We start from the raw sequence: 26,238 nt of genomic DNA on the forward strand, positions 1-26,238 counted from the left end.
AACAATCAGCAGCAAGCCAAACAAGTTGTCAAACAATGAAACAGAGTATAACACACAGTTCTGCAGATGCAAATTCGGCAGATTGGTGCAAGTTGTCAAACCTTCAAAGTACTACATTTAAGTTTGAAATGTTAATGTTCTACACTCTGTTTACCTGTTTGTATAATAATCAAATTGACATCTCTGTGTTTATGTAAGACATATTCATCTGCATTGCATAAATCTTAATTCTTGGAAAATGTGGGATGTCGTATTTTGTCTCATGGTCAGTGTGTCAGTATACCTTTATGAAACATGTCACTGTAACATAGCATATGATCTGTGTGCATAAATTTCTCATATTACATCTTACCTTGGATCATTTGAAGCATAGTATTCTACTAGAAGCATGCTCTCTGTGTAATCTAACAGTTTAAGGTTAGTCAAGACACTTGTGTGCCTTAAGAATGTAATGTTAATGTATGACAGTTGTATTGACGTCTGTTGGATTCTTCAATATCACAATATCCACATCCAGTTTCTTCTGTAATGAGAGATAACATGAGCATTGCTGCATTAGGTAAAATATCATGTTGAAGGCAAGCTCAAATTGCTTTGTAAAAGTTTGATGGAATATCATCATTCCAAAATAACTCAATGCAGTAGAGTCATAGAGTCATACAGCACATAAACAGACTCTTCAGTCCAAATTGTCCATGCTGACCAAGTTTCCCAAACTAAACTAGTCCCACTTGCTTATGTTTGGCCCATATCCCTCTAAAACTTTCCTATTCATATTCCTGTTCAAACGTCTTTTAAAAGTTGTAACTGTACTTGCATCTACCACTTCCTCTGGCAGTTCATTCCACATACGAACAACTCTCTTTGTGAAAAGGTTGCCCCTCAGGTCCCTTTTAAATTTTTCTTCTCTTGCCTTAGAAAATGCCCCTTAGTTTTGAATACACCCATCCGAGAGAAAAGACCTTTGCTATTCACGTTATCTATGACCTCATGATTTTTATACACCTCAACAAGGTCACCACTCGATCTCCTACTCTCCAGTGAGAAAAGGTCCCAGTCAATCCAGTCTGTCATAGAGTCATAGAGATTTACAGCATGGAAACAGACCCTTCGGTCCAACCTGTCCATGCCGACCAGATATCCCAACCCAATTTAGTCCCACCTGCCAGCACCCGGCCCATATCCCTCCAAACCCTTCCTATTCATATAAGCCCTCCAGTCCTGACAACATCCTGGGAAATCTTTTCTGAATGCTCTCCAATTTAATAATATCCTTCCTGTAGCAGGGCAACCAAAACTATTAACAGTATTCCAAAAGAGACCTCACCAATGTCCTTAACATGGCGCCCAACTTCTATATTTAATAGTCTGAGCAATGGAGGCAAGCATTCCGAATGCTTTCTTAACTACCCTGTCTACCTAATTACCTAATTACCTTGTTAATATATTAAACAATTTTCAATTTGAGAAATAAATAGTAATCTTTGGTTTCCCCAATCAGAGGTGCCAACTTTAAAGTAAAAGAAATCCTTTACTTCAATTTGCAAAGCAGAATAGTGGGTTTCTGGTAACCTGAAATAAAATCAGAAAATGCAGGAAATGTTTAGCAAGTTGTGTGGCATGCGTGGAGAAAGAAAGAATTGGCACTTCAGACAAAAGCCTTTAATCAGACTGGAAAAGTTAAAAATGTAAGTGGTTCTGAGCAAGAGATGGGTGAGACAAGGGGACAAATGTTCCTGATAGGGTGTAAGACAGGAAAGGTTGAATAACTGAAAAGTTGATCTTACAGGGCCCAAAGAATGGTGATGGGGCAAGAAAAGAAACAGAGAAATAAAATACATGCCTAGAACAGATGCGTTGCTGCCTGAAAACAAAAATAGTAGAAGGCTCAACAACTTTAACTCTTCCACAATATCTGTAGGGACCTGGAATATTCCAGTCAGCCTCTGACATACAACCACCAATGCGTTAGCTGCCTGTCTATGCTCTCTAACCTCCTCCAGTGTCTGGGAAAATGGCCCAGGGGCAGATCAGAGTCAGGGAACCGTCAACACTGGTTGGTGACACAAAATTCAGTGGTCGCTCATTTCTTTCCTGTTGCCATCAAGACTCAAATGCTCACTCGGTGGATTCCAACCACTGAATCATTTCAGTAATGGCAAAAGTTAATCTTGTATGCATGGGAGATATTCATTGTGTCACCGTTATTTACATTCAAATTCAGTTTTTGAAACGCATCACATTAATAAATGTCTGCGCATGTAAAGATGTGGAAATAAAGTAATAATGTGCATATGTCTAATAATGTAGTTGTCAAACTGGAAATAATTGTCTTTCTTCGTTCATTCATCAGATGTGGGCATCACTGGCAACCCTAGTTGCCCCTGCAGAAGGTGGTGGTGAGCTTCCTTCTTGAAGCTCTGCAGTCCTTTTGGTGTAGGGACACTCACTATTGCTATGAGGAAGGGAGTGCCAGGATTTTGACCCAGCTACAGTGAGGTCACGATGGTGTGTGGCTTGGAGGTGAACGTGCAGGTGGTACTCCCATCCATCTACACTTCATGTCCTTCTAATTGGTAGAGATTGTGAGTTTGGAATGTGCTTCCCAAGGAGCCTTGGTGTAGTGCATTGGTTGCCTTGGTGGGAAAAGACTAGGAGAATGAGACTGGTATTCATCCTTGAGCTGGAAATCAGGTTGCGACTGAAGTAAACATGAATGTCAATTTACCATTGTGTGCCACTTTTTCTAACCAGCAACTTCCAGGTGGAGTTAAGGACTGGTTTGCTCTCTTGGTTCAGTTGTTAATATTCTTCTATTGTTCTAGGTTGTGGCTAGCATTCTGAGGAATCTTTCATGGAGAGCTGATGTCAACAGCAAGAGGATTCTACGGGAAGTCAGAAGTGTAAGCGCATTGATGCAATGTGCTCTGAAGGCTAAAAAGGTCCGTTCTTGACTAACTGACTTATAATTCATAGTTAACCCAAGATTTAGAACATAAAACAATACAGCGCAGAACAAGCCCTTCGGCCCTCAATATTGCACCAATCTGTGAACTCATTTAAGCTTATCCCCCTACACTATCCCTCATCATCCATGTGCTTATCCAAAATTTAAAAGAAGAATAATTTCAAAAAATGTAGTCAATATGAGAGGAGCATAATGAATGGGACTGGTTGACAATCCATCAATAACATTGTCCCCATAAATGAAAGACACAATCCAATCTGATTTTAATATTGGATACAGCATCCTCTCATCTCTGTTAAAAGTGTCTTGATATATTTGATCGGGTGAAGTGAAAAGGGGAGGCTTTTGTGCAGCACAAACAGTAACAGGGACTGAATGGACTGTAACGGTGCTGTAGAGTTCTATGTAATACCTTTCTTGAGCAATAAGTGGACCTAACCATTCAGCTTTAAAACCATGCATTTTGTCCATTAACTTGTGCTAACTTAGAACATTTTGAAAATGACTGCCAGACTACTCAGACTCCTTGGCATCATGGTAGCCCACAAACCCACCAACACACTAAAACAGCAGCTAATGAACTTGAAAGACCCTACACAGACAACAAGCTAAACTAATGTCATTTACAAAATACCTTGCAAGGAATGTAACAAACACTACGTTGGACAAGCAGGCAGAAAACTAGCCACCAGATACATGAATATCAACTAGCCACAAAATGACTGACCCTTTCTCACTAGTATCCTTACATACAGATGAGGAAGGACACCACTTCGACTGGGACAACACATCCATCCTCAGACAAGCCAAACAGAGACCACATGAGAATTCCTAGAAGCATGGCATTCCAACTGGAACTGTATCAACAAACACATTGACTTGGACCCCGTAAAGCACCCCCTGAGAAAAAGAACAGGAAATGATATCACCACAGGAAATGACATCACCAACCCAAAGAAACCCAAACATATAAATAGAAAGCAGGAATCATCAGCAGTGCTTCAGCCAGAGGCTCACTGTAAATGTTACCTAGGTATGGTGACAAAACGTCTGAAAAACCTTCCAGCTCAGCGAGCAAACCTGCATCCAGAACCTCAATCTGAGCTACAAATCTTCTCAAAATCTGGAAAGTTACTGCTCATGCCATGAATTGCACCTAGTTCCACTTACCCATTGTCCTTGCACCCACTGGCTCACATTATAGAGACGTTCAACACAGAAACAGACTCTTTGGTCCAACTCATCCATGCCGACCAGATATCCTAAATTAATTTAGTCCCATTTGTCAGCATTTGGCCCATATCCCTCTAAAACCTTCCTATACATGTACCCTTCCAGATGCTTTTTAAATGTTGTAATAGTACCCGCCTCCACCACATTCCCTAGCAGCTCATTCCATACACACACCACCGTCTGCGTTAAAAAAATTGCTCCTTGGGTGCCTTTAGTTCCCAGCCAGGCACTGATTTTAAAATATTCATCCATGTTTTCAAATCCCACTCGGGTCTCACCTCCCCTGTCTGTGTAATCTCATTTAGTTTCACAATCCTCCAAGATTTGGAGACGCCGGTGTTGGACTGGGGTGTACAAAGTTAAAAATCACACAACACCAGGTTAGAGTCCAACAGATTTATTTGGAAGCACTGCTTCTTGTCCACAACCACCTGATGAAGCAGCAGCGCTCTGAAAGCTAGTGCTTCCAATTAAACCTGTTGGACTATGACCTGGTGTTGTGTGATGTTTAAATTTGTAATCCTCCAAGATCTTTACATTCATCCAGTTTTACCCTCTTGAGGATCCTGACTATGATCACTCTGCCATTGTTGGTGATGTCTCAGCTGGCGTGGACCTTACCCCTAGAATTGTTTCCCGAAACCTATCTCCCTGCTTTGCTTTCCATCTGAAAGATGCTGCTTAAAAACCTATTTCTTTGACTAAGGTTTTGGCCAACTGCCCTAATAGCAACCCCTGAGGCTCAGTGTCACACTTGCTCGATGTTGGTCCTAGGAATCCTCATGGGATGGTTTATTATGTTGAAGATGCTATATAAATATAATTTGTTGTAATGCTCTAATTATATTATTTAATGTTGAAAGTGTTTGACAATCTGGGGGCAGCAAAGTATAGTTGATTGTCCTTTCACTTTATAATTTGAGCAGCCAAGTTATGGAAGTTTGAAATAAAAACAGAAAGTGCTGGAGAAACTTTGGTTTTGTGAAGGGCAGGTCGTGCCTCTCAAACCTTATTGAATTCTTTGAGAAGGTGACTAAGGAGGTAGACGAGGGTACAGCGGTAGATGTAGTGTATATGGATTTTAGTAAGGCATTTGATAAGGTTCCCCATGGTAGTCTACTGCAAAAAATATGGAGGTATGGCATTGAGGGTGAGTTGGAGGTTTGGATTAGGAATTGGCTGGCTGGAAGAAGACAGAGGGTAGTAGTTGATGGTAAAGGTTCATCTTGGAGTGCAGTTACTAGCGGTGTTCCGCAAGGATCTGTTTTGGGACCATTGCTGTTTGTCATTTTTATAAATGACCTGGAGGAGGGGCTAGAAGGTTGGGTGAGCAAGTTTGCGGATGATACGAAAGTCAGTGGAGTTGTTGACAGTGAGGAAGGATGTGTCAGGTTACAGCGGGATATAGATAAGTTGCAGAGCTGGGCAGAAAGGTGGCAAATGGAGTTCAATGTAGGTAAGTGTGAGGTGATTAACTTTGGTAAGAGTAACAAAAAGATGGGGTACTGGGCTAATGGTCGGATACTTATTAGTGTGGATGAGCAGAGGGACTTTGGTGTCCATGTACACAGATCTCTGAAAGTTGCCACCCAGGTAAATAGTGCGGTGAAGAAGGCATATGGCGTACTGGCTTTTATTGGTAGAGGAATTGAGTTCCGGAGTCCTGAGGTCAGGTTGCAGTTGTATAAGACTCTGGTGCGGCCGCATCTGGAGTATTGTGTGCAGTTTTGGTCGCCATACTACAGGAAGGATGTGGAGGCACTGGAATGGGTGCAGAGGAGGTTTACCAGGATGTTGCCTGGTATGGTAGGAAGATCGTATGAGGAAACGCTGAGGCACTTGGGGCTGTTTTCATTGGAGAAAAGAAGGTTTAGGGGTGACTTGATAGAGGTGTACAAGATGATTAGGGGTTTAGATAGGGTTGACCATGAGAATCTTTTTCCACGTATGGAGTCAGCTATTACAAGGGGGCATAGCTTTAAATTAAGGGGTGGTAGGTATCGGACAGATGTTAGGGGTAGATTCTTTACTCAGCGAGTCGTGAGTTCGTGGAATGCCCTGCCAGTAGCAGTGGTGGACACTCCCTCTTTATGGGCATTTAAACGGGCATTGGATAGGCATATGGAGGATAGTAGGCTAGTGTAGGTTAGGTAGGCTTGGATCGGCGCAACATCGAGGGCCAAAGAGCCTGTACTGCGCTGTATTTTTCTATGTAAACGCAGTAGGTCTGAACTCCAGAAGAACCTTAGATTCATTCAAGAGCTTGTTGATTGATGTGATAAAGGGATTGCAGTCATTCTGTCTTTTCAGTTGGATGTGCTACAGAGAATTCAATGTCCGCTGTCATCTGGACTCATCTTGATGTTTTGCATTTTCATGTTCGTCTCAAGGAGTCGACACTGAAAAGCCTGCTGAGTGCACTTTGGAATCTGTCAGCACACAGCACAGAGAACAAGGTGGCCATCTGCTCTGTTGAAGGGGCACTGGTCTTCCTTGTGGGAACCCTGACCTACAAGTGTCAGAGTAATTCACTCGCCATCATTGAGAGCGGAGGAGGCATTCTGCGAAATGTTTCCAGTCTCATTGCAACAAATGAGGAGTACAGGTACAGCAATTAAAAGCTTCTTTTAAAAGCCTGCTACACTGCAACAAATTGTCTTAGTATGCTGGCAGCCCTCTCACCTCTGAGTCAGAGGGTTGTAGGTTCAAAACCAGCTTAAAACCAAGGCTGACGTTCAACTGCAGTACTGAGAGAGTGCTGCACTGTCAGAGGTGCCACCTTTCTGATGTTATATTAAACCAAGGCTTCTTTTCCTTGTCAGGTGAAAGTGAAAGATTTCAAATACTATTTTGAAGAATGCAAGGGAAGTTCTTGGGAAACAAAATTTGAGCACATGAGATTAGAGGGAGTATACTGATTTGGATTGAGAACTGGTTAAGGAACAGAAAGCAAACAGTAGAAATAAATGGGACATTTTAAGGATGGCATTGGGATAGTATAAAGATTAGTACTTGGGTCTGCAGTTATTCACAATTTATATCAAAGATTTGGATGTGAGACTTAACTGTAATATTTTCAAGTTTGCAAACAACTCAAAACGTATGAGTTGGGAGGAGGATGTGTCAAAGATGGGGAAATTGGTGAGGGTAAGCAAAAGTTTGGCCAGTGAAATACAATGTGGAGAAACGTGAGGTTATCCACCTTGATTGAAAAAAACAGAATACAGTGTATTCTTGAACAGTCAGAAGCTGGGAATTGTTGAATTTCAAAGGGACTTGGGTGTTCTTGTTCATGAGTTATTGGTAGTAGATGCGCAGGTACAGCAAGCACTTAAGAAAACAACTACAATGCTGGTCGGTAACAAAAGAAGAATTGAGTGCAGAAACAAAGATGCCTTAGTGTGATTATATAGAGGAGAAAGTGAGGTCTGCAGATGCTGGAGATCAGAGCTGAAAATGTGTTGCTGGAAAAGCGCAGCAGGTCAGGCAGCATTCAGGGAACAGGAGTATCGACGTTTCGGGCATAAGCCTGAAGAAGGGCTTATGCCCGAAACGTCGATTCTCCTGTTCCCTGGATGCTGCCTGACCTGCTGCGCTTTTCCAGCAACACATTTTCAGCTGCGATTATATAGAGCCTCAGTGAGCCCACAGTTGCAGTGCTGCCTGAAGCTTTGGTCTCATTATCTAAGGAAAGATATACTTGCAATGAAGGGAATGGAGTATAAAAGTAGGGGGAAGTTTTGCTAAAACTGTACACAACACTAGTCAGGTCACAGCTGGAATACCATGAACAGTTTTGGTCCCCCTTATCTATTGGCACTGGAGGCCGTCTGGAGAAGGTTCACTCGGCTGATACCAGATATGGAGGGACTTAAGGGTGAGGTTGAGTAGGATGGGCCTGTACTCATTTGGAGTTTAGAAAAATGAGAGGCAACCTCATTAAAACATATAAGATTCTTAGGGACTCTGCAGGGAAGATGTTTCCCCTTTCTCTGAAAAACATTTAAATAGATTGGGTTTATATTCTCTGGAGTTTAGAAGCACCAGAGATGATCTGATTCAAACATACTCAAACTTCCACAGGGAGTAACAAGGTGGAAGCATGAAGGATATTTACTCTGGCTGGAAGTCTAGGACCAATGGACATAGTCTCCTTTTAGGTTTGCAACATGAGGAAGCAGCTGGTGAATCTTTGGAATTCTCTGCCCCAAAGTAGGCTTAATTGTTAAGACTGAGATTGATAAACTTCTACACATTGAAAATATCAAGGGGTATGAGGATAGTGGAAGAGAATAGTGTTGAAGTAAAAGCCTAGTCATGATCTCTTTGAATAGTGCAGCAGACACAAAAGCCTGAATGACTTACTCTTGTTCCTATTTCTTATGTTTTGTCCGGTGACCTGGCCATTATTTATCTCTCAACATCTTGTTAACAAAGAGATAAATAAACTGGTCCTGCTAATATTTCTGCTCATGGGAGCTTGCTGTGGGCAAATTAGCTGCTGCACTTCCTCCACTGAATTAGTGACTACTTCAAAATTACTTACTTGGCTGTAAAGTACTTTAGGACATCCTGAAGTTGGAAAAGACATAGTGACAGCTGTGGAAATAGTGAGTTGGTTTAACATTCATGCTTCATTAGTTGCAATCACTCTATTCCTAATGCCAATGTGAAAGGAGCATGTTTTCTAGTAAAGTATAACATGATTCAATACATTTATCTCTTTGGAAAAAGGTACATGGAGTCATAGAGATGTACAACATGGAAACAGACCCTTCAGTCCAGCCCTTCCATGCCGACCAGATATCCCAACCTAATCTAGTTCCACCTGCCAGCACCCGGCCCATATCCCTCCAAACCCTTCCTATTCATATACCCATCCAAATGCCTTTTAAATGTTGCAATTGTACCATGTTTGATGGATTTTCACAACTGTCTGGGCTAACTGAAGTCAGACAAAAGTTTGAAATAAAAACAAAATGCTGGAAATACTATGCAGATTCGGCAGCATCTGTGGAGACAGAAATGGAGTTAACCTTTCAGTTCAGTGATCTTTATCCAGTCAAGTATTTTGTTACTATTAACATGGAATAGTTATGAGGATGATATGTATGTGGTTAAATTCTAACTGGAGCAGAACAATGAGGATATTGATGAAATTTCTTGAGAATTGGATGACTATATAATAGCCCTGTGAATTTTATTTACTTCAATCCAAGTTATGCATGGTACGATATTTCATTAATTTCAAATCATGAATACATATATGATTAATACACATTATTTAAATAATATCAACTATTCCTGTAATCTCAAATCTACCCTTGAAAAATGCTCAATTTTGGATCTTTCTCCTCCTTTATTTAAAATGATAAGTGCCTCTTTTGCTTAATGGCCTCGTTTCTGTTTTAGGCAAATTCTCCGTGACTACAATTGCCTGCAGACCTTGTTGCAACATCTGAAGTCCCATAGTTTGACTATTGTCAGCAATGCTTGCGGAACCTTGTGGAATCTCTCAGCTCGCAGCTCAAAGGATCAGGAACTACTGTGGGACCTGGGGGCCATTAGCATGTTGAGGAACCTGATTCATTCCAAACACAAGATGATAGCAATGGGGAGTGCAGCTGCCCTGAGGAACCTTTTGACCAACCGGCCAGCCAAATACAAAGACACCAGCATGGTGTCCCCAGGTTCCTGCATGCCTTCTCTATACATGAGGAAGCAGAAAGCCCTGGAGGCTGAACTGGATGCTAAACATTTAACAGAGACATTTGACGGCATTGAAAAACTGAGCCCCAAGCATCCAAATATCAACAAACCCCTCAGGCACATTGAAAACCTAGCTAAAGATTATGCTTCGGACTCTGGCTGCTTTGATGACGATGAAGGTCCAAATATATCGACTGGATTAGAAACTGGAGGCTTAAGTGTGCTCTCCATGTACCTGAACTCTTCCTTTCTTCAAGGACAAGGCATGTCCAGGTGTCGCAGTAGTGGAAGATGCTCAGAATCAGATAAAGATCTTGACGGAAATCTTCAAAAATTCAACCCTGCCACTGATAATGTGTCTGTCGCAGCTGAGAGGTTGGTAAATCAAATCTCCACAACAGTAGCCAGAATTGACAAAATAGTGGAAGATATGTCTAACATGCACACATCCTCGGAAGACAGTTTCAGTCTTAGTTCTGAAGATCAATGCATCGACTGGCAGTGTGCATTAGATGACTTGAATGAAACCAGGACAAAGTCTTCATCACCCTGTAATCTTACTGATGTTGCTACTTCAGGCAAACGTGAATATCATAGCAAAGTTCATACCCTTTTGGGTGCACGAACAGACTACACAAACTTGTCAAGTGATAGTCTAGATGGTGTTAATAACACCGCCGAATGTGACACTAATCCAGTGAAGGAATCCTCAGTTACAGACCAAAAAGGTGAGCATCCTATGTATCAGAAAAGGCCGACCAACTTGGACTTAAAGAGTGGGGAGAAAAATCAGCTAGATGGAAAAGATTCTGATGGACAATTGAGTTCCAGGGAGTCTAAACCTACATTGAATGAAGCTTGGGGTATAAGAAAACCTGATGAAATAAGTAAGAAACGATTTTCACCTTTTTACGAAAAGATCCACGTGACATCAGTCACAACAGGAAGCAGTCAGAGTCCGAGTCCAGGACATTCTCTGACACCTCAGAGTTTGAGTGGCAGAAAGCAAGCATGGGTCCATTCTGGATATTCACAGAGTAGCAGAAATGTAAACCAAGGTCCCTCGAGCACATCTACTTCCACTCCAATTTCCAATGACCAGGAAACTTTACAAACCTATTGTGTGGAAGACACCCCTATTTGCTTCTCAAGATGTAGTTCACTGTCATCCCTCTCGTCTGCGGAAAATATATCGGATGTCCAAATCGGTAGTGAAAATGAGGTTGATAGTGACTCTTCTCTGGAAATCATTGGTGTAGAAAAAGAATCACCACTGCCTGTTGGGAAGACAATAACTGATGAGTCTTTTTCCTCAGAGGAAATACGGATCAAGTCCAGTGATCATTCATTTAGCAGTGCATCTCAACCTATAGAAATACCTTGCCCAAAGCATGAAAAGTTTCTGATAAGGAAAAAGTTACCTTCGAGGAATATGGACTCCAGTCCATCAAGTCCATCAGAAAACTACTTGCAAGAAACCCCATTAGTCTTAAGCAGATGCAGTTCAGTCAGTTCACTTGGAAGTTTTGAAAGCCCTTCAATTGTAAGTTCCATTCAAAGCGACCCTTGCAGTGAAATGATAAGTGGTACCATCAGTCCCAGTGACTTGCCTGACAGCCCTGGTCAAACCATGCCCCCAAGCAGAAGTAAAACACCGTTGCTTGACCAGCTAGAAAAAGATGCCAGTCAAGGCAATAACCATTGGGATGGTGATATGAAAAAACACATGGATATCAATGATTTTAAGGAACGGTTTCACCTCCCTCCAGATATTGACACTATGCTGTATTTCACCTTAGAGAAACCCAATGAAAACTTTTCATGCGCTTCAAGTCTGAGTGCCCTCACCCTTCATGAGCCATATATTCAGAAGGATATTGAGTTAAAGTTAATGCCACTGCTACAAGAGAAGAGTTGTTTTAATTGCCGTGCACAAGGAGAAGACATCAGAGAGGAACGGAATGGAGATGGAATGGAAAAAGTTGATAAGCTTGATAGTATCCTGGAAAACTCTGATGACGACATCGAAATCCTGAAAGAATGCATCAATTCCGCAATGCCAACCAAATTCAGGAAAGTGAAAACCTCTGCTATATCTGGTTTGCCCACTCAGGTACTGCAATCTAAAAAGCCTCTTCAGCTGCCTATTTACATGCTACTGCCAGCACACTCTCAGGTAGAGACATCTGGGCACAGCACCTCAAAAAATGACACTTTTAAAGAAGATTCCTCATACTCTGATTCTGTTGATGGAACCCCGGTGAATTTTTCCAGTTCAGCCTCACTCAGCGATGAGACCTTAGAATATCCTCAGAAAGAATCACCCAAATTGATAAACAATAAGGCTGAAGTGATTGAGAGGAGAGAGTTACTCCCTGCAGAAGGGCAAAATGCTGATGACTTAGAGGTGCCTATAGCTGTAAGGATGCACGATAGAAGTCTCGAGCAGGGAAATAAATACAACTTGAATGTCAATAATTCAAAGCTGGGAGCTCAATCGCATTCGCTTAATCTCAACCAGAGGGAAGTTTTGAAAAGGAATCAGAATTCTCTGCCACCACAGTCATACCAAGGCCAGAATAGCCATGTTTTCCAACCAGGTGGGATTGCAAAAAGCTTAAGGAAGGATCAAACTACATCCAGACATGTGCTGGAGTTGGACACAAAGAAAAGCAATTGTAAGAGGTCAGAAGAAGGACAGCAAAGAATGGACGTTCCTTGTGCCGAATATATTCATGGAAGCTATGCATTCCAATCTATGCGACACACTACACCTACTGAGGAAGCTGTTTATTGCTTTTACGAAAATGACTCTCTAGATATGCTTACTGTTGCAAAAGATACAGTGAAACCGAAAACTGAAGTAAAAAATGACTATGAGGAAAAAATCATCAACCAAAATGGAGCAGTGAAAGTTGAACCAGATCAGAGCCATAAAGCGATCACAAAGCTCCGAACTGCCAGTTTGGCTAGTAAAACTGAACGAAATATAACCAATGAAAGTCCTCTTTGCTTTTCCCTTAGTTCTTCATTAAGTTCACTGAGCGACATAGAATTAGAGGACACCCAAGTGAAAACACGGAAAGCATTTGTAAAATCACGGAAAAAGTCTCAAATCTCTACAGCTTCAAAATCTTTTAATAATGGATGCTCATCTCTATCAGCAAGACGGGATAGTTCACCCAGTTCGTTGAGCTATGATTCAGAAGATGATCTTTTACAGAAATGCATCAGCTCAGCAATGCCAAAGAAGAGGAAACATTCTTCAAAGCGAAAGTCTGAGAGGTCTGCAAAGCAAAACATGAAGGGTAATGTGCAAAACAACACTGGGAGGAATATGGCTTATGATGTGGACCACAGGAAGGATGCAAGCCGAGATGTTTATAGCTCACTGTCAGATTTAACGTCTCCTGATCTGGAAAGTATAGAGTGGAAAGCTATTCAGGAAGGTGCCAACTCAATAGTCACCAGCTTGCACCAGGCTGCAGCCTGCCTTTCGAGAGAACCCTCCTCTGAATCTGATTCCATTTTATCATTTGTGTCAGGATTGTCCATTGGATCGACACTGCATTTCACTCTGGAGCGGAAAGATAAGAAAAAGACTCTGAAAGAACAAACACGCAGTGTTGAGGGTGCAGAAGGTGCTTCTAAAGAAGGAAGGAAACTGAATGAAAATAATAAGGCAGCTGGAAGTAAAGTTTCTGTTGCCAATAAATTTTCCAATGCACCTAAACCGCCATCTCGGGCTGTGAGCTTACCTGTGGTCTTTCGAGGAAGGACTGTGATCTACATGCCTGACATGTGGAAGAAGTCCGCAATTGCTAGTCCTGCTTCAAAGAAAGCAGCACCTAAAAATACTGCAGCTTCCAAAAATTCCAACCAGACATTTAGGTCTCGAAGCTTGCACAGGCCTGGAAATATGACAGAAAAGGTTGACAGTAGCTTACCAAAAAGAAGCGTGACTCCACCAGCAAGAATGGCAAGAGGTCCTTCAAGGAATTCCACACCATCTAGACAGATCCCAAAGAATGCTACACCATCTGTGCAGTCTAATAGGCAAGGGATGCCGCATGCAACAAAACCCAGTATCAACAAGCTTGATCAGAAATCAAGACCTCAAGCAGGTTCTACACCATCTACTCCAAATATCAAATCTCCAGTCTCAGGGAAACAGTCTCGCAAATCCCCAGCCCAACCACCAAACATTCAGACACCAACTAAACAGGGAACTCCCGCAAAGAAGATGCCCTCTTTTCAAAGGAATGAATCTTTTGGACCGAATAAGAGTCAAGGTTCTAAGAAGGTTATGCCACCAAACAGACTGGACCTGGTGAGAATGTCATCAACAAAATCAAGTGGCAGTGAATCTGATAAGTCCAGCTTTGTGCGACAGCTGACCTTTATCAAAGAGTCCTCAAGCCTTCTCATGAGGCAGAAATCTGAAGCTTCTTCATCTGAATCAGTCTCGTCATTGTCTCAGTCTGTGTCACCAAGAAGAAGCAAGTCAGATTTTCAGAAGGCCTTCATACGTTCTTCTCAATGCCAAGAGTTAAGAGTTGGTAAAACAGCATCCAACCTGAATATAAGTCAACGAAAAGCCATGTGCAACGAGGATGAACTCCGAACCGAGAAGCTTTCAAGAAGGCCAAGTTCAGAGAGCCCCTCAAGGCTCCCGGTGAAAAACAGTGCCGCCTGGAAACAGGATAATTTTAAACGCTATTCATCCTCTCCGCACATAAATGTATTACAGCAGGCAGGAAGCCCATCCTCCATTCGCTCAGCTTCATCAGAATCTAGTGACAAGACAAAAAGTGAAGAAGAGCCTCGAACTAAACAACAGCTTGCAAACCAAAAAGAACAACAGATGAAAAAGAATCAGCCAAGTTTAAAAGGAACGTGGAGAAGAATCAAAGATGAAGACATTCCCTATTTTCTTAGCAACTCTCTTCCACCTTCAGCAATGGCATTGGTAAATAAATCAGAGTCTGAACAGCAGTTGAACAAAGTGGGGACTGTGGAAACTAAAACCAGTGATGCTTTTGTGCAAACTGAAGACTTCCCCATCACAAAAACAAATTCAAGCACATCGCCTACACTTGACCTAATTCCTCACATTGCACAGGCTATTCCAAGGAATGCCATGAGCAGATCATTTATAGGGAAAAATACCGAGACAGCATATGGGGTCTATTCAGACAATGAACAGGAACCTGAAACGATAATGCAGATGAGGAACAATATGACCGTTTCAGCTGAGACTGAAAACTATACGAATGTCCCAGGACATATGCATTTCAATTCAAGTAGACATGGTTCTCCAAGCAGAGCAGCTCGAGTGACCCCTTTCAACTACATACCTAGCCCCAAGACAATAAGATCAGACAGTGGATCTCTCCAACCGCCCCAGATACGAGCACCTATTATTAATGAGAAGACAGTGGGAAAAGTGCAAAGCTGAAAGTCACCTTGATCAGTAGACTACTTGACCTTAAGTACTTTATTGCTTTGCAGTTTTCATTTGAGTGATACAATCTATGGAAGATGTGTTCATTCATAAATGTGCCTCAGTCACAGTCTTAATTGGGGTACAAAATGCATGCGTCATTTAATTTAGTTCTACTACCATCCATCTGATTATGAGACTATCTTTTTAATTAAGACACAATAAGGTGAGGTACTTCCTGCAAAGACACTTAATATCAACAATGTTAATGCACATGTTTATATGTATGAGCTGACCATAACAAATGGTGATACAGAGCTATAGACAATTCACACATATAAATACAGGATTATTCCAATGAGACGTGAGTGACTAATGGTAACATTCAAACTTTATGAGTTTGTGTTTGGTTTCTGTTTGGTCAGTTATTTGGCAGGTTTTAGTTGAACAAAAAGTATTTGGCTGGTTAATGCATCTGGCAAATCAGAGATGCTGAGACAGTTAAGTTTGTGCTGAGATTCTACTGGATCTAAGCTGATATTTATAAAACTGATTATTAATTCAGCAATGGTTGCCATTTCAATGAATATCTCAACTTACAAAGACAGCTACAATGTGTGACAATAATAGGCTTGTTTCTCAGTTTAGACACTTGGTCCAATAATAATGAAGTTAGGCCATGTAACCTGAATCAAGGCATTCAATTATGTGTACTACAATTCCTGGAATATTGAGTAATGTATTAATGCTCCCCATCCTGCTCACTAATATGTCCCATTAGTATGCACAGTCACACAGTTTAAATGGAAAGAGGGAGAGCAGACGGTGTAATTTTGTTTTCCACTGGAGGTCAAACACTGGCCTTTTGTTTTACAAAACAGTGTTTTCTGAATGACCAATGTAAACTAAAGATAAAAGCAAGCAGGCAGACTGAAACACTTCACTCATAGTTCATTCCTAGGTTACAAGTCAAATTTAAAATTAAGGGGTATCTTGTGTTGTAGTGGTAATGTCTCTACCTCTGGGCCCCTGAAAGTCTGGGCTCACATCCTACATGCCTCAGACGTAGCCAAAAGATTGATTAAAAGTAATTTAGGAGAGGGAATTTCTGTTAGATGGGAGCTTACAATAAAAAAAAGGGTTTTGAAAGGGTAGTGTCATGTTCTAAGCGAACTTGCTTCAGTTTCTTAATACAAATTTCATCTTTAGGATTTATAATTCAAAATGTTGTAGGTAAAGCTTCCCTTTTTGTTTGATGTTACATTTTTAAAAATTTAAATCTTTTTGGAGAAATTCTTAATAGATTAGATTTTTTGCTAGTTCTGACATTGTGCTAGCAATGCTGTTGGCTGCGTTTTTAACAACTATTAGAATCGATAAATACTGAAGTTTAATTTTCAGAATTGTTATCATCTAAAAATGCACTTAAATAACTCAGTGGTTCAGGGAGATATGCACAGTGGTAACTCTTGAACTGTGCGAGAATAAATATAGGGAATAGATTGTGTGTTGAGGAACCCAAGGCAACTTAAACACATAAATAAAAAGTAGGCCATACCTCCAGTGCTTCATCCAGAGGCTCACTGATAATGTTACCTAGTATGGTGATGAAATGTCTGAAACAGAACCTTCCAGCTCAGCGAGCAAACCTAGAGCCAGAACCTCAACCTGAGCTAAAAACCTTTCAAATTTCTGTGTTGTCCTTTCCGATCTGGGATTTAGATTTTAACAATTCTATGAGAACGAATATCCTTACGCTGACAGCTATGATGGTTTACAACATATATACCTGCATTTAGAATAAATATCACAAGAAGTGACATTGTCATTCAAAGAGCCCAAGAGGATGGTTGTTACAAGAAACTGAAATACCACAATGCTCAGTTTTGGGTTAAAATTGTTCGGGAGTAACATGAAGCACTTTGTATTTAATCTGACCTACACCTGACCTGGAATCATTCAGTTCTAATGCTTTGTGCCAAAAAGAAATGCTCGCATAGCAAAAGATATTAAATGTTTCTAAAGTAACGATAGAGCTTTGGCAAGAGCTGCAATGGCAAAACAAGTCAGTGATTGAGAAAGATCTACCATAAGTTGGAAGGAAAGTTACCAAAAGGAACATGATGAGCAAGTTGATATTTTATTTGAGAATTTATATAATTATTATTATTACAGTGTAATCTTTTATCATAAGAGACTTAGGTCCACAAATGACATTGAGAGCAGATTGGTACTTAGTCTGCTATTGATGATGCCTTTATCTAACAGTGATATCAACTGAAATGTTGCACAGTTGCTAGCAGTCTCCCTCTGTCTGCTGGAGCTGGGTAAATGGTATAAAGACCATGTGAAGCAGAACAGGAGGTTCTCCTGCTATGCTACTCAAATTGTGCCAAAAACACAAAACTACATATTCACCCCTCGCCAAATGCAAACTGGTTGTTGTATTTGCCATTACATGAATCACTGCACTTCAAAGTAATTTTCTGTGTGTGAGACAATTTAAGGTTTTATGTAAATGCATATTTTATTTTGCTTCTTTAACACTTCTTTAAGAGACATTCTGCATCTTTTTAATCTAACAGGGAGAAGATGGGATTGGATGCAATGTTGATCATAACACCTGCACCCTCCCCTCAAAGCCCCATACTTTTAATCTGTTTGATGTCAACAATGTAAAAGCAGCCTTCCACTTCATTCTTTATTGCTACCTAAGCATTAGGATGAAATTGTACTCTACTTAAGCTTGTGTGCTACTTGAAGGCTTTAGACTTGTATCTTGGCTATGGGGCTGAACTTCACAGAGATGGGAGGGAAGGGAGGGTTATATACTACTCACTGTTCTCTCGCAAAAAGGCCAGTCACCAATAGCCAATTTTAAAGACAGCCACCTTACAGCAGGAATATACTGCAGACAACCTCAGCAAAGTGTCACAGCCACATAATAGGGTATTTCCTCAGTGTGGTCCATGAAATAAGAGTTTGTATAAGCTCATATGTAGCCCCCTTTGAATGATTCAATTTAAAAAAATAACCAGCAGTAAAGGTTTACACTGCAAGCAAGATTAAAATGTTAGTTTATTACACACCTACTAATGAGAGTTGCTTAGGTAAAAATTATAAAGATATTAGATTAACAAATATATATGCAACAAATGTATATAAAAACTTAAAGTAAGGATAAAGTTTATACATGAAGATGAACATAAGATCAATATCCAGCACCATTGCAGGTCTAACTTGCTTGAAGATCCTCTTTCTGAGGACATAGAATCCTACAGCATGGAAACATGCCCTTCAGCTCAAACTGTTCCATGCCAACCAAAATGTCCATCCACGCTAACCCCATTCCCCTGTACTTGGCCCAAATCCTTCTAAACCTTTCCTATCAATGCATTTTAGGGAAAAGCATTGAAACTTCATATCAGATTCTGCACCTGTGATGCTCTCCACTGTTGAAGATTCAGAGGTTGTTCTCCTAGATGGATTCAATAAGCAGAACTGGTTCTGGAAGTGAGTGAATAATCCTTTGTTTCAATTTTATGACACTATAGATTGTAGCTCTTGCTAGACTGGCTGAGTACAGCAGTCCTTTAGCAAGTTTTAAATCTTGCCCTGAATGTCTTTCTCTGTCACTCATTGAGAAGCAGTTGGATTTTCAAGATGTCTCTCTAATGGGGATCAGATGTTTCTCCTCTTAATGGCTGTCCTTAGCCAGCTTTTATCACAATAAAAAAAACTGGCTGCAGATGTTAACTTTGATGAATCATTGTTCAACAAAGCAAAGTCACTTATACTGAAATTCCTTGTCAGGCCTTTTTTCCTGTTTTCTGTTCAACATTACAGAAACTGAGTCTTCACATCTTTTAAGGTTCAAGGTATCATTCTGGAATCATTGAATTATTTAATAACCCTTTCTGATCGATTCTTAAGATAACACTGCCTGAGTGTTTACTTTGGCTGCAGTTGAATCAGCACAAGTGAAGTCATGTGTCTTTTGGGAGCCATTTGGTAAGACACTTTATATTTATTTCAAAGATAGGTTAACTTCTTAACAATATACATAACGTAGTTCTAACAACACATTCATGGTAGAGGTGAGAGTGGGACTTCCAACCATCAGCAAGAAGACATCCTATCCTCAAGAGAAGCTGATCGGCCAATCAAAATGTCCAGCAGTTCCAGTTTTGGTTGCAGGCAGTCTCCGGAGCTAAGAGGACGTAGAGTCCAGAGAGAGTTAGGTCTGTCATTTTGACATTGAGACTAAGGAAAAATATGAGAGCTGGTGGATTTTTGAAGCTGAGGTGGGAATACATAGGAGAACCAAAATTGTTGGGAGGATGCCCAGGATGCACACAGGACAACCTTCCTGAAGGGAACCCTCCTCCTTTTAGCCCTTGTATTAAAACTGGTGAAAAAACAGCCACCTTTCAGTGTCTAGTGCATCGTGATGTGGAGGTGCCACTGTTGGACTGGATTGGACAAGGTCAAAAATCGCATGACGCCAGATTATAGTCCAACTAGCACCCGATGAAGAAGCAGGGCGCTGAAAGCCAGTGTTTTCAAATAAACCTTGTGCATTGTGGAGACAGATGCTCAGTGTCAGTTTATTACACACAATGTTAGTTTATTACACACCTATTAATGGGAGTTGCTTAGGTAAAAGTGATAAAGATATTAGATTAACAAATATATATGTAATAAATATATATAAAGACTTAAAGTAAGGATAAAGTTTACACATGAAGATAAAATAAGATAACTGACTGCTTAAGTGTGCCAATGGGCTAAAGGGTGGGTGGCCTAGTGGGCATCTTACCATTAAACCATATTGTATTGAAAGCCATGGTCAGGACATTCACCACCTTATACCAGAAATATGCAGAAGGGATGCTTTAAAATGCAACTCCCTATGTAACACTGTACTGCAGAACCAGAGGGATGCTGTCCTTTTAAAGCTACTCATTGCCTGCTAGTGATACCTAGTCTTGGGAAAGCAGCTTTATATCGCTACTTATACATAAACCAATTAACTGTGTTCATCAGTGGGTAAAATAATTTACTTCCAATAAACTTAAATTAAAGGAAGGGCAACAAAAAATGCAATCTTTATCAAACCTTGTGCATCAGAGTTCAATCACCTGGAATAAACTAAATAAGCTACCCAACTCAATAAGCTTGCTAATTTCATAGCATTTCACAGAAATCTTTAGATGTTCCTTAGTCCATATCATACTCGAGTAGAAATCCTTCAATGTAATCACAAAGTGAAAACTTTTTATAGGGAGAAAATTATACTGTAAAAAAACCAAATTGTATTGCAGAAGAAATTTCACAGATAAATTACTCCTGTGAAATAAGAGTTGTAAAACTTATTCCATGTTTTACTTCATGAGCAGGGTTTTATTTCAGGCCTACATTGAGAGCAGTGAAAAAGGATTAAAATTAATCACTGTTTCATTGATGCTGAATATAGTTTTCTCCAAAAACAAAATTGCATGTTATACCTTTCTTGATCTAACATGATGACTTCACAAAGCTAAATTTTTAAGTAAGTTTAAGGAGCTGCTCCATGTATTTAAAGGATTGTTTGAAAAACAGTTGGATGTCTATTTTGGAATGATGACAAATGTACTAGAGGGTCTTTTTGTCCAAAGCTATTTTGTGATCTTGTGGAAATGAGAGGGATTGAGGAAAATGGTGAGAAGGTAAGAAGATGTGGTGTGCTGTAAGCAAGAAAGGAGCAAATGGGCAGATCTTTTCTGATATTTAAGTATCCTATCTCCTTTCAGTAATGGTCCTGTTACAGTAAGATGTTTTGATCAAGAGGATACTTATACCTAATATTGCTTCTGCTGATACTTGCCACTGACTTCTCCTGGAATATGATTCTGCAGTTACACTCTGAATGCTTAACTAAGTGATGACTCTTCCTGGACCATAAATATTGAAGGCCATTCTGTCTGAAGGGCATCACAATGGAGTCCTATGTACTTACTATTGCTTAATGAGGGGAAGCTTAGGAGTCAAGTAATTTTTTCTTTTGTCTGTTATCTTTAACGTTTCTTTTTAAATCTGTATGACCTCTCTGTTTACAAAACTGTATTTCCTGTGGTTAAATTTTTGTCACACTTGTGTTGTCAGATTATTAATTTTAAATTTCTTGCCCCACAGTTATAATAGAAATTACCTATGTATTTACATCCTTTCAACAGTAACAGTTTTGGGTTGAGGGAGCTGTAGCACTTCAAATTTGCCTCATTTGTGTCCTCATCCTTACTGCAGAGGAATTACTAATTCTAACAAACTTTATTCTCCCTCTCTGTTCACGTATGTCTATTGAACTGTAAATAAAATTATCGACCTGTTTTATATATATATATGGACAAATTCCTTTATCAACTAAATTATGTCTATTGGACATGGTCTAATTATCCACTGCTCCCAAACTCTATTTCAAAAGAATGTTGCATTTGTTTCTAACTTGCCCGTACACAGCACTACAGGGGATCAAGTAGAATTTTAAATAATTGCAGTTGTAAGCTTGTATTTCTGCTTCTGGTACAAAAAAAGGCTGGATGTCAAAAGTTTATTGAACAATACATTTTTAAAAGCAAAAATCAATAACAGCATATTGATGTATGCTTGATCTTTGACTGCTAATGCTTAAATTAAGCCTTCTAAGCCATTTAAAACGTGGCCTCCATAGATATTGTGGAAACCCTAGGCCTGTCCTCCTCCTGTAGTTGGTTTCTATGGCAATGGAGCTGAAATTCTTAAGTGTATTCACTGTTGGTTATTTTTAACCTCCAAGGTTTTAAAAGACAAAATCTCGTATTCAATATAGGCATGACTGACACTTCTGTAATTATGTGCTGTTTAAGTAGTATGTGTGTTTTTCTTTGGTATAGCACGCACTGGAGTTCAGCAGAAAATATATTTAACTGTGGTGCAGACAGATTGAAGGCAGTGCCTGTGGGCTAATGAGGGCAACACTGAGGCTAATGAAACCTCAGGCCAACACACGATGCCATTTTATCACTGCCTCACTTAAGGATTTTTATGTTTACTGAACTAATGTGCAAATTGGCACTTTTGCATATCAGAAAAATGTGGTGTATATATTTATAACACAGTCATGTATTTTAAATGTTTGTCTCATTAAAAAAAATTCAACTCAAATTATTAACAGACTTTAAACATTTATTTTTGCTAAACATGTCATAAATAGTTGTAAATTTGGCTCTGGGTTAACTAACTTGCTAAACTGACAAATAAGTTAACTTTTGTCTGTCCCCTTCCTGCCAGCATTTAGGCAAACATATTGCTGCTATGATCGTTGTTTCCCATCCTTCTGTGCCTTGGATATCACTGCCAGAAGGCATGAAGAGAGATTCTAAATTTTATCTAAACTATACTGTTTTTCATTTTTTTAACTGCACACTTGCTGGTCATAAAATGGCTATTAAAAACCACAGAATGTGTTCTATAAGCATTGTGTTGACAAAAGCAATGCAAAATACTCCTGGAATGTCACAGCCTTGCATTACATTGACTTTTCAGTCGAACACATGCAAAGGAATCCTAGATAATGTTTCGTTTGAAAAAAGCCATCAAAACTCATTATGCTTGAGATGGAGCTAATATCCTTCAATTAATCTTGTAAAGGCATCTTGTTAACTAAAGTGATTCAGCCAGAACCCCAGATCCGTGACTGAAACTCCTACATGTTTTTGAATAGCTTTAACATTACAGCTGTGACGTCTTTCCTGAGTGTGCTTTTCATTATTGGGATAGAAATAATCAAGGTAGCTTCAGGTTAAGCTACAGCCTGCCCCATAAACTCAAACTTTCTTGAAGTAGAATTTCTGGAAAGATACCTATACTTTGCCAGAGAAATGAACAAATTCCCTGTCTCCAAGATTGTGTTTACTGTGCTTTCAACTAACTCTACCTAAATTCAATGAAAACTGAGTCCTGATGACCAGCCAGCTGAAAGACCTCAGTGGACATTGTCTTATTGGATCCTAATCCAGGTGAATTCATGTCAATATCTTTGATTTATAAGTAATTCATAATTGTAACTTTTCCTTCTTTCCTTTCCTTTTGTATTTTTTTTGTGACACGATAACCTCCCCCTGGGCTTTTGAATGTGTTAATAGACCCTATATTGCTTTAATGCAGAAGAATTTGCTGTGGGTCATTTTAAAATTAGATACCCAAACAAACTTCAGGGAGAGACACCACCACCTATTTCAAAAGGGAAAGAAAAGGAGAAAAAAAATTATAGGTTTTTGTTACAAACACAGAAGGACAACAGTAAAAACTCAATTCACTTCTCCTTGTCCATTAGACAAGGCAATATGCATCTTAACACTGAGTCTTAAGATATAATTTTAATACATTACCTATTTTGTCTATATCTGAAGAAGGATTAATTTATTTTTAACTGTAAAATGTAACTATGGGCAATTTAGCATGGCCAATTCACCTAACCTGCACATTTTTGGATTGTGGGAGGATACTGGAGCAAACCCACGCAACACGGGGAGAATGTGCAAACTCCACACAGAGAGTCGCCTGAGACGGGAATTGAACCCAGGTCTCTGGCGTTGTGAGGCAGCAATGCTAACCGCTGTGCCACTGTGCCGCATCTGTGGAGAGAAATCAGAGTTAATGTTTTGGGTTCAGCGACCCTTCCTCAGAACTGAAGTTCTGAATTCCAGCAGCCACAGTTCTTTCGGTTTTTATTTAAAAACTGAAAAACTAAGTAATTTCTTGATAGTACAGAACTTAAACATTGTGAAAATGAGACACGAAATTGAAGCTTTTCAACTTGAATTCATCAGAACGAAGATAGAGTGTGGCACGCTGGCTCAGTGGTTAACACCGCTACCTCACAGCACCAGGGACCCAGGTTTGACCCACCCTAGGGCGACTGTCTGTGTGGAGTTGGCACATTCTCCCTGTGTCTGTGTGGGTTTCCTCCGGGTGCTCTGGTTTGCCTCCCACAGTCCAAAAATGTACAGGCTAAGTGGATTGACTATGCTAAATTGCCCAAAATGTCCAGAGATGTATAGGTTAGGTGGGTGAGTCATGGGGAACGTAGGGTTACAGGGATAAGGTAGGGAATGGGTCTGGGTGGGATGTTCTTCAGAAGTTGGTGTCGACCCAGTGGGCTGAATGGCCTATTTCTACAATGTAGATATTCTATGACTTGAAAAAAGGGACACCATTTTATTGCAGCATGAGAAGAGGGTGCTGATTGGTTGGGCCATCTTTGGTATGACAATTCAGCAAGAACATTTAACTCTTAATCATAATTCTCAGACCAGGTGGGTAGATTCTGATTGGCTTACATATTGCCATGGATTTGCAGCAACAATTGGCTGTCTCCATGATGCCTTTTTTTAATGAAAATTTTTTTTAAATGAAAAAGGCTTTTTGTGTGTAATTGTGGAGAGATGGGTTTCTTAAGAAAAATTGGAAATAACTTATTAAATAATCTGCCTGTGCTAAGAGCTATACTGAAAACAACTTCAGCTCATCAGCTAGGCTTGCAGTATGATACATTTGCATTCCCTAAAAGCCATATTATATATATATATATATATATATAAAATACACAAGATCCTATTTTGTGTAGGCAAATGGAATTTGCACATAAATTGCATCTTTTTCGTACCAAAAAGGAGTCATGGAGTGAGCCAATTTTTACTGCACCCAATTGGTAACATCTAATCAGACTCTACTTGCCTGGTCTGAGAATTAAGATTTACAGTTAACTATTGTTGTTGCATCTTATTGACAATGATAAATGCTGACTTCTCATGCATTTTTGAAGTCTATGTCCTGTTTCCTGGTTCTAAGGAGTGCAAGATGAAAAGCTTCAATTTCTTGTCTCCTTTTTGCAACCTCAAATGTATTGATTTTCATTTAAAGAAAAAATCTTTAAGTATCATTTTGGCAACCAGAGTTAAATAAAACTGTTTCCTGCAAAACTCTAGATTTGGCAGGGTTCAATGGGACTAAGATATAGGTTAACATGTCTGTAAGCACTAAGAAAATCCAGATAGGAGGAAGCCGTGTTTCCTATTTTAAATTCTTGTGGTATTCAATGTGGAAGCTACAAAGCTTCCTAGAGTTAATGTGTAGCCATCAAAACTGACACAGTGTTCTTATAAGTTTGCCCTGTACAATAGGTGGAAGGAATTTTTCTTGAAAATAATTCCTATAATCACTAAGATTGAATGAAGAGAGAGAATTACTTGAATTATTCCATACTAAGTCTGTTGTAGTCATGGGTATTTAGACAGGAAGTTGGAATTGATCTTTCATAGAGTTGAAGGACATAATCTCACCATAAAACAATGTTATTATCAATCTCTGTTGATAATAATGGATGAATATGGACTCAGTCTTGCTAAACAGGACGCTTCACTTGTGCAAGGACACAATCAATAGTTGCCATGGGGAAGTCAGACATGATCAATGATGTACAATTGATAATGCCTTGTTCAATTCAATGGTACTAAAAGTGTCCATTGCTAGGAAGAAGGTATATAACCTACCATCTGTTTTACTTAATAACTATCTGTGCTAGGTTCTACCTTAGCTACTTAACCACTGCTACCGAAATAAGCATCATTCACAGATGAAATCTTTCTAGTGTCTTCCCTACTTACTCATAATCTGCATCTTACATAGCATTTAACTCAAGCACAACTTTGTCATCACAAATTTCTGTTAATATATCACTCCAATTTTTGCCAATCCAAACTGGCTTTCCATCCATTACCCCTTTGAGTTTTCTTGTTTTTATCTTCAAATCTTTTCTGGCATTAAATAGTTTTGTTCAGTGGTTATTACTGAATAGACCATATAT

At 39.7% G+C, this 26,238-nt stretch overlaps 1 protein-coding gene across 2 annotated transcripts in view; it reads left to right on the forward strand.

Annotated features, from left to right (window-relative positions):
* apc2 (APC regulator of WNT signaling pathway 2) overlaps window positions 1-23,893 on the forward strand; it is a 209,140-nt gene extending 185,247 nt beyond the window's left edge. The window contains exons 13-15 of one of the 2 annotated variants that reach the window (XM_043721336.2): window positions 2,826-2,942; window positions 6,592-6,806; window positions 9,614-23,893. In XM_043721336.2, coding sequence (XP_043577271.2) covers window positions 2,826-2,942; window positions 6,592-6,806; window positions 9,614-15,368 — 6,087 coding nt within the window. In that variant the 3' untranslated portion in view covers window positions 15,369-23,893. The remainder of the gene's footprint in view (window positions 1-2,825; window positions 2,943-6,591; window positions 6,807-9,613) is intronic. The other variant, XM_043721338.2, reaches the window with a different exon arrangement.
* Window positions 23,894-26,238: the final 2,345 nt, after the last annotated feature.

Source organism: Chiloscyllium plagiosum, unplaced genomic scaffold, assembly GCF_037043375.1.
Source record: "Chiloscyllium plagiosum isolate Xiang-an unplaced genomic scaffold, Cpla_swu_hap1 HiC_scaffold_28, whole genome shotgun sequence".
Classification (NCBI taxonomy): Eukaryota; Metazoa; Chordata; class Chondrichthyes; order Orectolobiformes; family Hemiscylliidae; genus Chiloscyllium; species Chiloscyllium plagiosum.